The sequence below is a fragment of the Triturus cristatus genome, chromosome 11 (genome assembly GCF_964204655.1).
Source record: "Triturus cristatus chromosome 11, aTriCri1.1, whole genome shotgun sequence".
Taxonomy (NCBI): Eukaryota; Metazoa; Chordata; class Amphibia; order Caudata; family Salamandridae; genus Triturus; species Triturus cristatus.
The window spans coordinates 1085889844-1085905180 of record NC_140594.1 but is presented as its reverse complement, the minus strand read 5'-3'; the positions used below and the strand labels follow the sequence as shown (position 1 = coordinate 1085905180).

The following is a 15337-nucleotide window of genomic DNA, read 5'->3' as shown; positions in this document are numbered from 1 at the left end:
TCATGGCTGTGCCAGTGATCATTGTGCAAGAAATGCCAAAATACAGAATCTTTGGCGTTACAAAACCTCAAGCTACAGAAAGAGCAGTGCTTAATTTGAGCCAGTGGTTTCCGGTGCTCGGCACCAGCACTTAATTGTCAGCACCGGCTCAAGTAACAGTCCACCCCATGGTGGCGCTGTGTGAGATGAGCACAACAACTGTGTTTATCAAGTCAAATCACACTGAAAATGAATAATACCAGCCTCTCACGCCATTATAGCTTTGCGTGGCCTGAAATAGTCTGAATTGTCGCACTTGCAGGAGTGCAATGGTTAGGCGTTATGTTGGTACTGTCATTGGCCTTTACATAAATGGGGCAGGTAACCCAACAAAAGTCCATGGACCTGGGTATTTACTGTAACAAAGAAAACAATGGGCCTTCAACCAATACTTGAGGATCAAGAGAGAAATTGAAAAATATTACTGATGTTCACTGCTAGGAGCCGCTCAAGGGTCAGCTCACAGTAAGAAGTAAGCAATACATAAACAAAACACAAGGTGTACCAACCAAGTCCTTTTCAAAACAGTTTCTTAAAAAATGGGCATATGTTTTACTTACAAATATATACAAACAACACAATAAAATTCACAAGTTTCAGAGGACTTAAGAATAAAAGCAAGGAGAGGGTTGCTCCAGAAGGAACGTGAAGGAGTTGGGTGCTCAAGTGTAAAGAATTGTAGAACAGAGAGAAATTCTCAGAAGAGTAAGGGGCACAAATTCACATAATTCAACATTAATCTGGTAATTAATAAACAGTTATTGGGAACCTGGCCTAATATACTACTCCATGTATTTAAATCATACATATAGTTTCCAAGGGCTTCATTAGGGAAACAAATCTCCTTTTATGATTGGGCACAGGGGACGAAAGACCAGGTTTCCAAAAAGGGGGTTGGGGGTTCTGATGTCGACATTTCGACCCAACTTGAGGGCAGGAGAGGGAATTTTTCACCTCAGCCACGCTGGTCTTCCTCAGGACAGGGATCCGGAAGGGGAGGGCAACCCTCAAAACGACATGGGTAGCGCCCAATAAACACCCGCCTAGACTGGATCACTCCCAGATAGATGGCGGTGCAGGGGGACGTTTTTTCAATGGGGAAACTATTTTCAATGTGGAGAAAACCAAAATGTGCATGTACACATTATGCAGAACTGGTTGCTTAACCCCTTCGCTGCGGCGCGAATTCCGCTGCAGCGCTGGGGGGGGTTTGCGGCACCGCTATGCTCATGATGGAACCACGCCGTCATGAGTCACGGGCGAGCTGTGCTCATGACGGCGTGGTTCCGTAATGACTCCACCCACTTGCGCTAATCGCCCGCACAGGTGGGGAATTAGCGCCGCGTGGGCGGAGCGGCCGCCAACGGCTGCCGCATGACGGAACCACTCCGTCATGAGCACACGCGCCCGTGGCTCATGACGGAGTGGTTCCGTCAAGGGCATGCAAGGGGTTAATCTTCCAGGTGTATTTATTACTGGATAGGTATGTTCTGTATTCTTAAATTCAATTCTACTGCTTACATTTTTGGGAATTAGTGAGCTGAAGCAAGAGATTGGCAGGGATACTTTTCTAAAGTCAGGGCTGCCCTGAAGCTGACACTTATTCCAATCTCTGCCTTGTGTGTGATGCTCTATACAAAACACAGGGGACCTTGTTTAAACGGTGTGGAGTTCTCCAACTTCAGAGAGCAGGGATAGGATGGGCAGGAAAAGGAACATGAACTTCTCAAGTGGACATCTGCAAATCTGCAGCTGATGAAGCTTTCCAGGTGTTCTCCTGGAAATATATGTGAACTGAAAAAATAGGAAATCTGTCTTAAGGGGAGATCTCTGCCCGCATTTGTCCTTGTTTTGTGAACCACAATCAAGGTGAGCAGGAAGGGAGATAGGATGTCACAGAGGCTAATGAGGTGGGAGGGCAGGGCCGGTGCTGTAAGTAGCCCTAGCAGTGATGTTGGGCAGGGCACTCTGAAGGGAAAAAAGGTTGGGTCCTGGCACTTTTTTTTGCAACAAATTAATCATATCCTATAATTCGCACTAAAGATACCCACAAGAAGTGGATAAGAAAATAACATTAAAAACAGATGAATCTATCTTTTACCAAAGGCACTTTGTTAGACACTCAAAAAATCAAATGTAAAATTGTTGAATATAAGAATACAGTACTCATCAGTAAGCCTTTGGTTTCCCAAACCTGATCCAAGCCTACAATGTTGTGTTTCAAATAGTTGTCCTATATTCTGGAGGAATATCTACACGTTAGGTTATGTTATGTTAGGAAAACTTATAGAGCGCATGTATATCCAAGGGTTTCCAGGCACTGTGCCATGGATACCCATAAGGCATGACCATAGGCCACATCAGCCACCTCTGACTTGCCCCATGGTGCATCTGGTGCAGTTCTTCCTGGCCTTGATCTATGCTGTCAAGAAGGAACAGAAACTAAACCAGCTTTTGGAACCCAGTATACTCTGCTGACTTCTTACTTCTGGCCCATATTCTAGAATCTGAGCAGCAAGAAACTAAGGATAAGAGAAAGGGTGCTTCCCGTCTGCTGCAATTTTGGCGATGCAAAACACCCATAAACCTGCCAGATGTGTTGGGTACTCCAGGCTTAGGTAACATGGCCAAATATCCAGTAATGGCACTGAAGCTCTGTTAGTGCTGGCCACATGCAACTGTAGTTTCCGAGCCTACTGCCAGAACCAGGGTGGTGCCAATAAAGACTCGTCTTGAGAGACAACTGCATCAGATACAAACTGATGATCAGTTTCACTGGATATGCCACTAAAGTCAATATAGAACAATATTGTTTCGGATAAGTTGCAGCATATCTGAGGTACTTTCATTGTACCATTTGCTTTTATGTATCTAGACTCGTCTTCTAGCCCCAAACATTGTTGTCAATTCTGAAACTGAGTGAAACTCTTAGGAAAAAAATATAGTAGGGAAGATAAAATGTTGCATCGAAGACCGAGGAGTAATCCAACAAATACATGTTTGCATTTTTCCTGACGGAGACAATACAGAAGACTTCAGCAGATAAACAAAATGTTGCTTTGAGGGAGTAACATATTTGGTAAAACCATATAATACATAGGAATCTGTAATCCCTATATGAATGTCAGTCACTAATTTCTTTGTATTCGGCGTCTTGTGATGCATCAAGTTGCTGATTACGAAGAAAAGACATCAGAACTCGACTACTATAAGGTTATTACAGTCGAGTTCTGACATCACGATGCCTGCTGTCAGAGCCAAAACAACAGTTGATGGACAGAATGCAGAACAATGTCATACATTCACCCCAGTACAGATATCTGGTCCAAAATCCATCGTTTTTTTGCTCACCATGCCATTCCAGTTTGAACCCAGCCATATGCAAATCAGTCTTGACCCTGTGCCTCATGGGAACAGTCCAGCCCGAACTGCCAAGCCAGTACTGGGGTGAATGTATGACATTGTTCTGCATTCTGTCCATCAACTGTTGTTTTTGCATTTGTCACCCCGTGTGGGACGGGTACGCTCAGACGTGAGTCATGTGCTCTCCATGCCACTGGAATCAAGCTATCCTGGCTGAAGAGGGGTGAAACCCCGAAACCGGTCCTAGGATGCTGGTTTCCAGTCCAGGGAGGACCTGGCTTGGCAGTTCGGGCTGGACTGTTCCCATGCGGCACAGGGTCAAGACCGATTTGCATATGGCTGGGTCCAAACTGGAATGGCATGGTGAGCAAAAAAACGATGGATTAAGGTCCAGATCTCTGTACTGGGGTGAATGTATGACATTGTTCTGCATTCTGTCCATCAATGTTGTTTTTGCTGTCAGAGCCAGCAGCCAAGGTGAAAGGCTGGTCAGGTTGTGGACAATTACTGGAGCAGCTGTTTAAACAGTGCTCAATTTGTAAATAAAATAAGTGCCGGGGCTCTTATAAGGAGGGCACTACAGCTTGCACCACACCTTGCCCTTGTTGTGCTGCCAGTGATAGTAACAACAGAACTACTAACCATCGCACTCCTACAAGTGTGACAATTCGGACTAAGGCCCTCAAAGCTATGAGAATGGCTTGAGCGGCAGGTAATAGTCATTTTTGATCTATATTGAATTAATAACTCTGCTGTTGTGGTCATCTCTTAATTAGACAGACATCGTCACCTTGTGGCAGACTTTCACATGCACCGGTGTTGACTAATAAGTGCTGGTGCTGAGCACCGGAAACCACCAGTTCAAATTAAGCTCTGTGTATGACGCAAAAAAAACTGAATACTGCTTTTCTTTCTTCTGTTCTGCTCTATTGTAACAGCTTACAATACCAAGCAGAGAGAATATCCTCATGGCCTCGTTCCTCTCTATAGTAATGGAAATTCTCAGTGACGCAATACCTTTACAATATATGGAATGGGGGTACTTTATCCCTTATATACATCAGCTTTGTGATACAATGATTAAAATGTACAAATCTCACTTAGTCAAGGACTGCAATTTGGATACAATTTTCACTGCAGAGTGTCCTGTGAAGAGTTACCAAAATGTTTTTCGAAAAAAGGGAAATACACAGGTCTGTGTTGCAACAATCAGCAAAGTGAGATACTGTCAAATGCTGCTGGGATTCTTTGTCCTCACTTTCTGCCCATTTCCTCACAAATCGTTCGACATGGTCTCCTGTATGTGATGGCGACATCTCAACTTTACGACATGTATTTATTCATGCAAGAAGACTGCAAATGCACGTTTGCTCTAACTCAGGAAAGAAGATTTAGACCCCCTACTCACCAATGATGACCGTGTTGTCATCCGCAATGAGTAGCTTGCTGTGCACGTAGATGAGCTCTGTGACCAGCCTCCCTTCAAGCTCCGCGTGGGTCCTCAGTCCGCAGATTGAGATGTAGTTCAGCCACTGATCTCCAACTGGACGGGAGAGAGCCAATCAAAGGACATTACGGCAACGGGTAAAGGTGGCAAACTACAATCTCAGTATAAAGAATACGTTTAGCGAGTGAGGCTGCCCGGGCCCTCCCACACCGGAAGTATTCGTTGGCTCTACCTCCTTCTCACTGTGCAGTTCCATCTGTTAACAGATGTGGGAGGTGGGTTGTGCCGCAGCCTCCCAGCCCTCCTAGCCTGCCCGCATTTTTCTGCCTTTAGCAGGATTTGGAGAATCATGCAAAACAGTGCAGCAACTACCCCGTGGCTAGGCTTCTAGTGAGTGAGAGTCCTTTTTATACCATAGTTGATCCCCTTGGGCTGGGAGGCAGTGATTTAATTTGTAAAATAGGAAGTGCCAGGGCCCTGACCAGAAGGCCACTGCAGCTTGCACCACCATAAATGCGTCGTTGGCAATTAAGTGCCGGTGCCGAGCACCGGAAACCACCGGCTCAAATTAAGCACTGCTGATATGGACAGATAGGCTAAGCACGGTAGGTGTTCCGCCCTGTTTTAGTATAGGCCTCATTCTGAGCAGAGGAGATGCAGATGGAACATGTGCGACAAGATATTTTTAACAAATTGACTAATCAGATGAATTTGCTGCATTCAAAATTAAATCCGTACACCAGAATATTGATGTGTGAAGTTGACAGTACGTTCGAAAGAGTTCCACAAGGAAACAAGTTCAACGTCAATTTAATATAGCCTTTACTGCCTGTCCAGCAGATGGCGCTGCGCTGTCAGATTTGCACGACAGCGAATGTTACTTGCCGCTGCGATTAACCAGTATTCAAATTGTCAACTTGCAGGAGAGACATGTTTTTGAACCGTGTGACTTATTTGACCCAACAATTCAAATGTAAATCAATTAAACCCACCAAAGAGAAATAACTTTTCAGTTGACTATATATTAGTCTAATAATTTAACTGGATTTAACAAGAATTTTACCCAGATGACATGGCTGAAGCCCTATGAGCGCTGGAATACTCACTCTCTGCTTTCAACTGGGAAACAATGGAGTTCTCTCCTCTGCACATAGTTCTGGAATACAAAAACAGACAGGACTTTACCAACCAAAATACTTTTTAACAGGAGACATGCGGAACTGCATTGACAATTTAGGGGCCCTTGTATCTAGAGGCAGCAACGAGAAACTAACTACATTTTACAAACCTCATGTTAGAACCGGAAAGTAAAGTGTTTACATTATATTTCACAGGCCTGGAGTGCCAACACCGTTCTCACTTTATACATCCCATTTTTCTCTATCACTTTCCCATAACCTCGCTTTTTCCAGGCCCATTTCTGCCCTTAAGTTTTAACATCATGTTGGTGTATAAGCTGTGACCTTATCAGAATTTTAATAAAAAAAACAGGCAACTTCAGTCCCGTAAATAATTACATTAAAAATAAAAAAAATAAAAACAGACTCCGTGACCATGCCAAGATGAAAAACACGATACAGAACCAACGAAGAAAGACTCACTTGACTGCACGAAGACTTTGCAAAGATGCGGAACGTGGGAAATGGGATTGCATAAGGACAGAAATCACCCCACTGCAGGCAAAATAGGGCGTCAATATGTGCATCCCCTACGCAACACTGCACCCTTACATAACCAAAGAGAACTGCGGGATGAAGCATGCTTGTGAACAGCCTCGAAACAATCGCTATTGGTTCTTCCTCCACATGAAGCGCAGGCAATGACAAAACAGGAGGACCACCGGCTCCCATCCCATAAGAGTGACCTACAGAGAGACGACAACCAATCAATCTGACATGGGTGACGTGGGACCCCGGCAGGGCCCCACCATGAGTCTGCCGCAGGCCTCAGCCCCCAACCCCCACATCATGGGAAACTCCCACAGCTGTGGCAGGTGTGCCGATAACTAGGGAGCCGCTCTCATTCGACCTGTACTGATGGACCTAACAAGGAAAAACACTAAAACCTGACCTTAAGTCAGTCCGCCCAGCACCACGCTGCACCCGCAGTCTTGTTCACAGCAGCTAACGCAGGATGGAACGCTAAAAAGGGCCACAGCAGCTGCTCAAAATTCCCAGGGTGAAGAGTAAGCAACACAAGACTAGGACAAAAACTCTGCCATAAACACTTCCTGGATTCAGTTAGATGAATCATCAGATTTGTAACCACAATTCGAAATCTGTTAAAAAGAAATAACCAATGGCTCAGCCCTACACCACTCCTCCCCCCCAACCCCCCCCCTCCCAAGGATGGTAAGATACACACCGTTTTGTCATTTAGTGGAAAGCACCTGGCTTGCTTTGCCAGTGCTTTTGTGACATTGCCTTGAGTTTATTGGCATCTCATAAGAAAGGCCACACCCTGCTGACACAACTTTCAAAACTGTATCCCCCCCTGGGATTCCTACACAGCTTACATGGTGTTAACACACGACGGCTTGTCACAGCAACTCTGACATCATTCATCATTTACATTTTGTCAGTCTGAAGAAATTCAGTGGATTTCAAACCACTTGCATTATTGACAATTTCTCCTGTCCTACCTCTGCACTTGGAAATCCGAAACTGCCCATCCCTTTTATGGTATTGTTGGGACAGAAATGACAGCATTAGTAAACTTGACACTAAATCAAGGGCGACAGTTCACGTGACCTCATCATCAGGCTTCTCACTAACATGAGGGCTGGGCACAGGTCCGGATGGCACCTCTCTGCCTACATACCACAGGAATGCCTCGCGGCCTTGTGTCGGCAGCTCTAGGTCCCATCCTATGCATTTCTGCAATCCAGACCCCATTTCACGTTACCTCTTGTTTTTCTGTCAACTTTTTGACAGACACAAGTTTTTCGTTGCTTGGCATCTGATTTTAAAACTCCTTTGGTACTAATTCTTTCATCGATGAAGTATTTATGAGTACTTTTAAACTGAAATTTCGTTTAATAACGAATTTTTAAACAAATTAACTATTGCACAGATTTTAATTAATTGTGCAATAAATACATCTTGATTTCCTGGGCAATCTTTTTGTGTGGTTTTCATCTTGCCTGTCTGGACTACTGATGGTGCCGCTGTTTCCTCTTTGGTGCGCACCACAGACTTCTGGCTGGGTGCTAGCCTGATGGTACAACAGGGCCAGGAGCATCGTGGGTTCAGGCTGTCCACTGCCCCTTTGTATAGGTATTTTTGTTCTAACTTCTAGCTGGTTGCTGATTTAGTGAGCGTGTCCCATTTTACAGCTGCTATGGGGAAATCGTCTTGTTAAAAGACGATTTGTGCTTTATCATTCCTTGATCTTCTCTCCTTCACTTCTGTCGCCTGGTGATGGGTATGGATATGGGGGACAGACTTTGGGCACCTTGGGACGCTGTCTCTGTTCTCACTGCTTGGAAGGTGCATTTGTTACCGGTTACTATTACAGAGTCAATAGGTACTGCCTGCTTCATGTGTTGTTTGTGTTAAACGAGGCATAAATTGGTTTAGATGCATCCTTATGTTAGTGAGGACTGGCACAAGGAACACAATGAGGTGGCAATGCCTCCTTATAGAGACCATTAGAACATTGGAATGTTGGGAGCTCCATTGAAAACAATGGAGTAGCTCCGGGCTTACAATGGCTGCTATAAGCCCGGAGCTCCAACATTCCAAAGCTTCCTTGTGGCTGTGAACAAAGGCTTCAGGGAGCCTGAGGGGATTTCCATCGCCTCGCGCTCCCTGAAGGCTTTGTTTTATTTGTTAGAACATTCTGCCCTCTAGTGGCAGAGTCTTCTAATAGCCTTATAGCCCTTCGTAGCAGGGCTATACCGGCTTTTAAAGTCCCTCTGCTTTGTTAAAGGCGGGCTATAAGGCTATATTAGAACATTGGAATGTTGGGAGCTCCATTGAAAACAATGGAGTGCTCCGGGCTTATAATGGCTGGTATAAGCCCGGAGCGCCAACATTCCAATGTGTCTTTGTTCACAGCTCTGGCTGTGAACAAAGATTTCAGGGAGCCGGAGGGGATTTGAATCCCCTCGCGCTCCCTGAAGGCTTTGTTTTGTTAGAACATTCTGCCCTCTAGTGGCAGAATGTTCTAATAGCCTTATAGCCCTTCGTAGCAGGGCTATACCGGCTTTTAAAGTTCCGCTGCTGTTGTTAAAGTCCCTCGCCTTCGGCTCGGGCCTTTAACGATGCAGCGGGCCTTTAATAGCCGGTATAGCCCGCTACGGTGCAGCGGGCCTTTAACAGCCGATATAGCCCGCTACGGCGGGCTACAAGGCTATAATAATGTCAACATTTAACTTCTTCAGCCTAGTCCTTAGGGGAGGTGGGTACTTCTTCTTCGCCTGTAGGAGGTTGTAGCTTGGATACTCTAAAGAGGAGGTGCGCTTGGCATGGTGTCTGGCTTACAGGGAGCCATTCTGCACAGAGACCTGAGCTCTTCTTGTGGTAGGTGTGCAGACCGGTGCGTCTCGCAGAAGTGCTCACACCTCATGTTAGGTAGGACTGGGACAAAGAACACTTAACAGGAATATTTAGAGCACAAAAATGTAATCGACGCATTCATGAAATGTTCTCACAGAAGTACAGCTTGGGTTAGATGTTAATCTTCCCTTAATGCAGCTTTTGTGATGTTTATTTGTGTCTTATGATATGCATACCGCAACCATCTGCGGAGTAAGGTTTACATAGATATTCTGAATGTAAATCAATGTTTGCAATTATCTTAATTTATACTTGAATTTAAAACGTATACATATTATATATATATATACACACACACACAGATATATATTGATTTTTTTGCCAAACCTACCTGTAGTTGAAGTGCATGATAGCCTGCAGTGCACTGCCTCCTCCAGTTTTGATGTCTCCTTCAAATCCAGGCAGCAAGGGAGTTACCACGTACACTCTGTATCGTTTGTTTTCTCTGCAACATTAAATAAACATTTGGTTTACTCATACCATATGGTGCAACAGAGACATACAAGTTTATAATTTTAAAAAAAGTGATTGAATCAATGAGGATTCGTATCAAAAAACATTTTCTGCGTCAAATATTCACCTTGGTGCTGAAAAAAAATGTTTAATAGAACTTCTCACTATGGAAAATCTTTGTCCCTAAAAATTAGTTTAAGGGTGGGAATAATGCTGCTCCCAAGATGGGCGCGCAAGGTGGCCACTGGGAAGTGGGGAACATCCACATGTTGAATTTACCGACTTTGCAATTTGTAATTAATTGGTAAAATTTGTTTTTATAGTAAGTACAGGGGACAAAGATTTTTTAGGAGCCCGGCAGAGCCCGTCACTGGCGCTGCCAAATGACAGGGTTGCCAAATAACAAAAAAACTGCCTAGTCTTGATTTCACCTCAAGCCTCTTTCTTCCACCAACCAACTCCTGGCTCATGATCTCTCTCTTGCAGGTTCTTTTTCACCCCTGTTTTGTCCCTTTGTAACTGTTTTCTCATCTGATAATGAAAAATAAGTCCAATTCAACTAAAGCGACAATGCCCGCCACCTGCAACCACCAGTATAAATTTAGCATGTAGGTGAAATTCGGCAGCCATCTTGGAAGTATAGAGAATAACATTCCAAGTTGTCCACCGACTGTTAATGGCTTTGAGAATGCTTGCAACACACTTATACAAGCCTTGGGAAAGGAAAGAGCGACCGTGGCGTTCAACTTGAAACATTATTTTCATGGTGGGCAACACATTACATCTACGTGCAAGATGACAGCCATTTATAAAATATAAAAAATAAAAAAAAACTAAGATGCTACCTGCCCTGCTTGGCCATGTCAATGCCTATACACAAATTCTGCAAGCACTTGTAAAGCGAATACCAACATGAAACACGCACTGACTAAGCAAGACTGACTAGCTTTGACAATGCTGCGGCTTCTTGTCCATGTGCCCATCCTGAACGGGCTCTGTAGTTTTGTTTTTGTACTCTGAGGTTCTGACCCTCCTTAATAAAAAAAACTTGTGAGTGAACAGATTAAGTTCCTTTGCAGAGAATCACTGGAGAGTAGACAAGGGATGACTTGTTTGAGAGGATGGATGAGTCGTAAACAGAGCAGTAGGTGTGCTGAAGGCAGCCAGTGCAGTGAACAGGGCTGCTGAGTTGTGTAGAAAGTAACAAGGCCCCAGCACAGGTATGCCAGGTATGGCCACTGTGTGGATTTACTATGCTTAAGGATTTCAGAAATAGTATTGGTAACTTGTTCCCTAGATAGCGTTGAATGCGGCACTTCCACCTTTTCTAAGCACTCAGACTGGTTTACTACTACCACATTTAATGGTACTCTGTTTATTGTCTGCGGAAGGATGGAAAGCAGATCTGGCCCTGCAAGGAGGGATTTCTACTCAAGACCTGCAGATTACTGCAACTGCAAGCACTAAACAGACAACGCCATCTTGCCTGGGGCTCCCTGGCTAGAGTATGCTGCCCTCTGACCTCCCGCTTTAAAGTGTATCCCCTCGTGCGCCTTTTACCCATCCGCATTAAGGATGGAGTCGGATGGTGTCACCTGGCCTTCACAATGATTGCATTCTTTTGCTCTGCTGCTTCCGTAACACTGACTATACGCCAGCAACATTACTGCACTGCGGTCTACACACAACATCACTCTCCTTCCTACGCTTTATAGCAACAAACTCCCAGCCATCAGTTAATGTGCCACTGACCTAGTTTAAACACCCGCCCCAACCCCCCCACCCCCCCAGTTATACTTGTCTTCATATCTCCACTAGTCTCTGGAATTTATACTGACTTAAAACAGGACATTTTTTGGGTCTAAATTGTTTTAGTCTTACATCTTTAGTGTCTCTGCATTTCTGAACTTTGGGTTCTTGCACACAGCTGTACTAACCCGGTTGCATTTACTAACTCCTGTTGCACTTTTTCCAAAAAGAATGAATAAAACATGCTCCTTTAGTGATGGGGGAGTGAAGGCTGTTCTCTTCCTTGCATGCTGAATCCTTCTAACGTCTACCAGCCCTTACTAGCATCTGTCTTTTTAGGCCTCGCCTACATAGTGCATGTGCTGTGCTGCGAGATGTACTGTTTACAATTGAGTGGGTTACAATCCACCCGCAGCATAACATTGGTTGTTTGAGGCCACTCTCATTTGCACTCTTTCGATTGCTTGGCTCCTGTAGGCTTCCCGTTCTTTCTTATGTTAGCTCCTCCCTGAAGCATGGACCAAGTTTTTGCAACACTCTATTTTTTTAAATTTATTTTATAAGCATTTTGGTTTTATTCCTGGATGTGAAATGCACATTTCTACTCTTAACACAAGCATACAGCTTCTTATTTATGTTGCTATCACACTCTGCCATTTCTATCAACACTTTAGTTACTTATACCCACAACTGTACTACTCAACACCACTCTACTCTATACTGGTCCACTATATGCCACTTCACTCTACTATGCATAACTCTACTCTAGGCCACTCCACTCTACATAGACCACTCTACACCACTTCACTGCACTCAACTCTACACCACAGCACTCCCCTCCACTCCACTCTATTCTACCATATGCCAGTCTAATCCACGCCACTCTAGTATATGCTACTATATTCAATGCCACTCTACTCTACATAATCCCACTCCCCGGCACTCCACGCCATTCCACTGTACTTCATTTCATTCTAACGCACTTTATGCTACTCAACTCCACACAGTGGCACTCTATGACAACCTACCGTTCACCAATCTACTGTACACAACTTCACGGCACTCTACAACATCCACGCTTCTCCACTCTATGCTATTAAACTACACACCTCTCTACTCTATGCCACTCAACTCCATGCCACTCCACTCTATGCCATTCCACTTCAAACTACTCCACTTTATGCCACTCCACTCTAAGCCACTCCACAATTGCCTCTGTATGGTACTTTACACCATTAAACTATATGCCACTCTATGCCTCTCAACTCCACTCTTCTCCACACCACTGCAAGTCACTCTATCTAAGCTACTCTACTCCACTCTACTCCGCTCTAGTCCACTCTACTGTATGCCACTTCACTATATGCTAGGGCCTGTACATTAACTGCTACTAGTGGGTCTGCAGCACTTCTTGTGCCACCCACTTAAGTAGCCCTTTAAACATGTCTCAATCCTTCCATTTCAGCCTCTAAGTGCAGTTTTAAACTGCTAATTTGACCTGGCACGATGAAGTTTTGCCAAGCCTAACCCTTCCCTTTTAGTACATATGTGACGCCTGGGGTAGGTGCTGAGCAGCCCAGAGTGCAGGGGACCCTGTATTTAAAATGTCGGAAATGTACTTTTAGGTTTAACATGTGCTAGTAGTGAAAAACTCATAAATTCGTTTTTCACTACTCCAAGGCTTACCCCTCTCTTAGGATAACATTGGAATTACCTTATCACAGTTAATAAGCTGTAACTTCCAAATGAGACAATGTAACAATTTTGTGTTTGTTGTCTTTGGAATTTTAATGAAAAATCCTCTCCTATGGTAAATTCAGATTGTGGATTACAATTTTGAAAATGTCACTTTTAAAAACGTGGCATTTTCCAGTCTTAACCATTTAGTGCCTGCAGCCTGCTCCTGGTTCCATGACTTGGCGTAGCTGACAGGTGGGCTTTGTGTATTCCTCCTAGGCAGCCATACACAACGGAGAGCTTAGGTGCACCTGGATGGGCCATTACTGACAGGATTGGAGGGTGGACCTGGGCACATTCTTACTTACAGTTGAATAGACTCTGACCTGCCTCCATACAAAGGGCTGTATTCCCCTGTAGTTAGTCTAGAGCCATGGTAGTGGACGCAGGAAAGCTGTACACTTCAGAGGGAAGGCTCTAGAAGCTTCTCCCACGTCGAAGACCGCACCTGGTATAAATACTGAACCTCAGACTCAAACACTTCAGGACCTGTAGAGACTCTGCCAGGAAGAAGGGCTGCTGTGCAGCTGAAAGGACTGCCACTCTGCTAGGCTGCTACCCCGATGGACTACTGCCTTGTTGGACTGATGCCTTACTAAATTGTTGCCCTCCTGCCTTAAGTCAGAGGGATTGGATCTGCACATGAACCCAGGGCTCCCTGAGAGACTATGAGGGCTAGTCTGCAGGCTTCCTGTTCATGCCACAGGGATATTACAAGTTCCATCCATCTGAACCAGCACCCAGTCCCAGATGGAACAAGCCCCAGGCCCACAAGTGGTGCCCCTCAGGTTCTGGACCCTTGATGTGGCCTCAGTCAATCTCAGCTGATGTTTTTGGGCTTATCGCAACCGCAAACGAGCCCATTGATGTCCAAAACGTTATCTCTTGCACAACCCTCCAACACAAAGTTCTGTCAACTCGACCCTTCTGGCTACAGCATCGACCACTTGCGGGAAACGCCATTGCGAAGTTCCGGCCCAAACATTTGCTTTGACAACAGGGGCTTCGTGCTACAGTGATGACCATCCATGAGACCAGGCCTGCTGCTCGCGGCCACCCCCACCACAAACGGGACTCTTTGTGCTAGACCGAAAAGTCAACTTTTCAGCTGGAGTAACCTAGAGCCTGTATCCAACTCACGCTCCATGTGGTCAGCCTGAGCTTGTGACCTTTTTCCCAGTCTCGCGTGACCAGATAGCCGCGAGTGGCGCTTTGTGCTTTCAGGCGCTGTTTTCATGTAAATCTTTAAAATTGCATATCTCCAATTCTACTAATTCGATATTTGTCGTTTTGGTGTCAAATTATTTATTCTATTTGGCGAGGCATCCTTTTGGGGTGTGTTTTCACTGTTTTATTGTTTTAAGTGTTGCACAAATACCTTACTCATTGCCTCTAGGTTAAGCCTGACTGCTCTGTGCCAAGCTACCAGTGGGCTGAGCAAGCGAGACCCGTGTGGCCTAGACCACTGGACTGACGACACCTGACCATGTTTTTTAGCCTTAAGATAAACAGCAGCTTAGTTTGATAGGTAAGCAACAATCAGACACCAGAAGATATGGGGTGTCTACATTACACAATGCATCAAATGCAAGATGCCAGGAGTCAAATGATAAACGTAGACCAACCAGCATAGATGAAAAAAGTTAATATGCTGATGCTGCAGTTAACAATAATGTGGTGGAATGTTTTAGTCTCAATGATTTACAAGCGGCAAGCCAGGAAGGAACCAGTGATTCTAATGGAGTGACCTCCTATTTGACCACCAAATAAGAATGTCTGGCTTTGGGCAGCGGGCCCAGATAAAGATATGGATGAGAATAGGAAAATGTAAGGCAAGAGGTGTCTATCGAGAAAATACGCTTGCGCTACAATGAGTCTGGATTATCAAAAGTAGAACACTGGTCAACTTTACATGAAAAATCTTTTAATTGTTTCTCGGTCAAGGAATGACTGGATAATACTTCCATTAACCGCAAAGAATCCCATTATA

The 15337-nt window shown here is 44.7% G+C and overlaps 1 protein-coding gene across 4 annotated transcripts in view; it reads right to left on the bottom strand.

Annotated features, from left to right (window-relative positions):
• The window catches only part of PLD1 (phospholipase D1), a 422898-nt gene that overhangs the window by 52167 nt on the left and 355394 nt on the right, over positions 1-15337 (bottom strand). For all 4 annotated transcript variants that reach the window (XM_085635446.1, XM_085635443.1, XM_085635445.1 and 1 more), the window contains 3 exons: positions 9740-9853; positions 5956-6005; positions 4811-4945 (listed from right to left, as the gene is read on the bottom strand). In XM_085635446.1, the coding sequence (XP_085491572.1) occupies positions 4811-4945; positions 5956-6005; positions 9740-9853 (299 nt within the window). The remainder of the gene's footprint in view (positions 1-4810; positions 4946-5955; positions 6006-9739; positions 9854-15337) is intronic.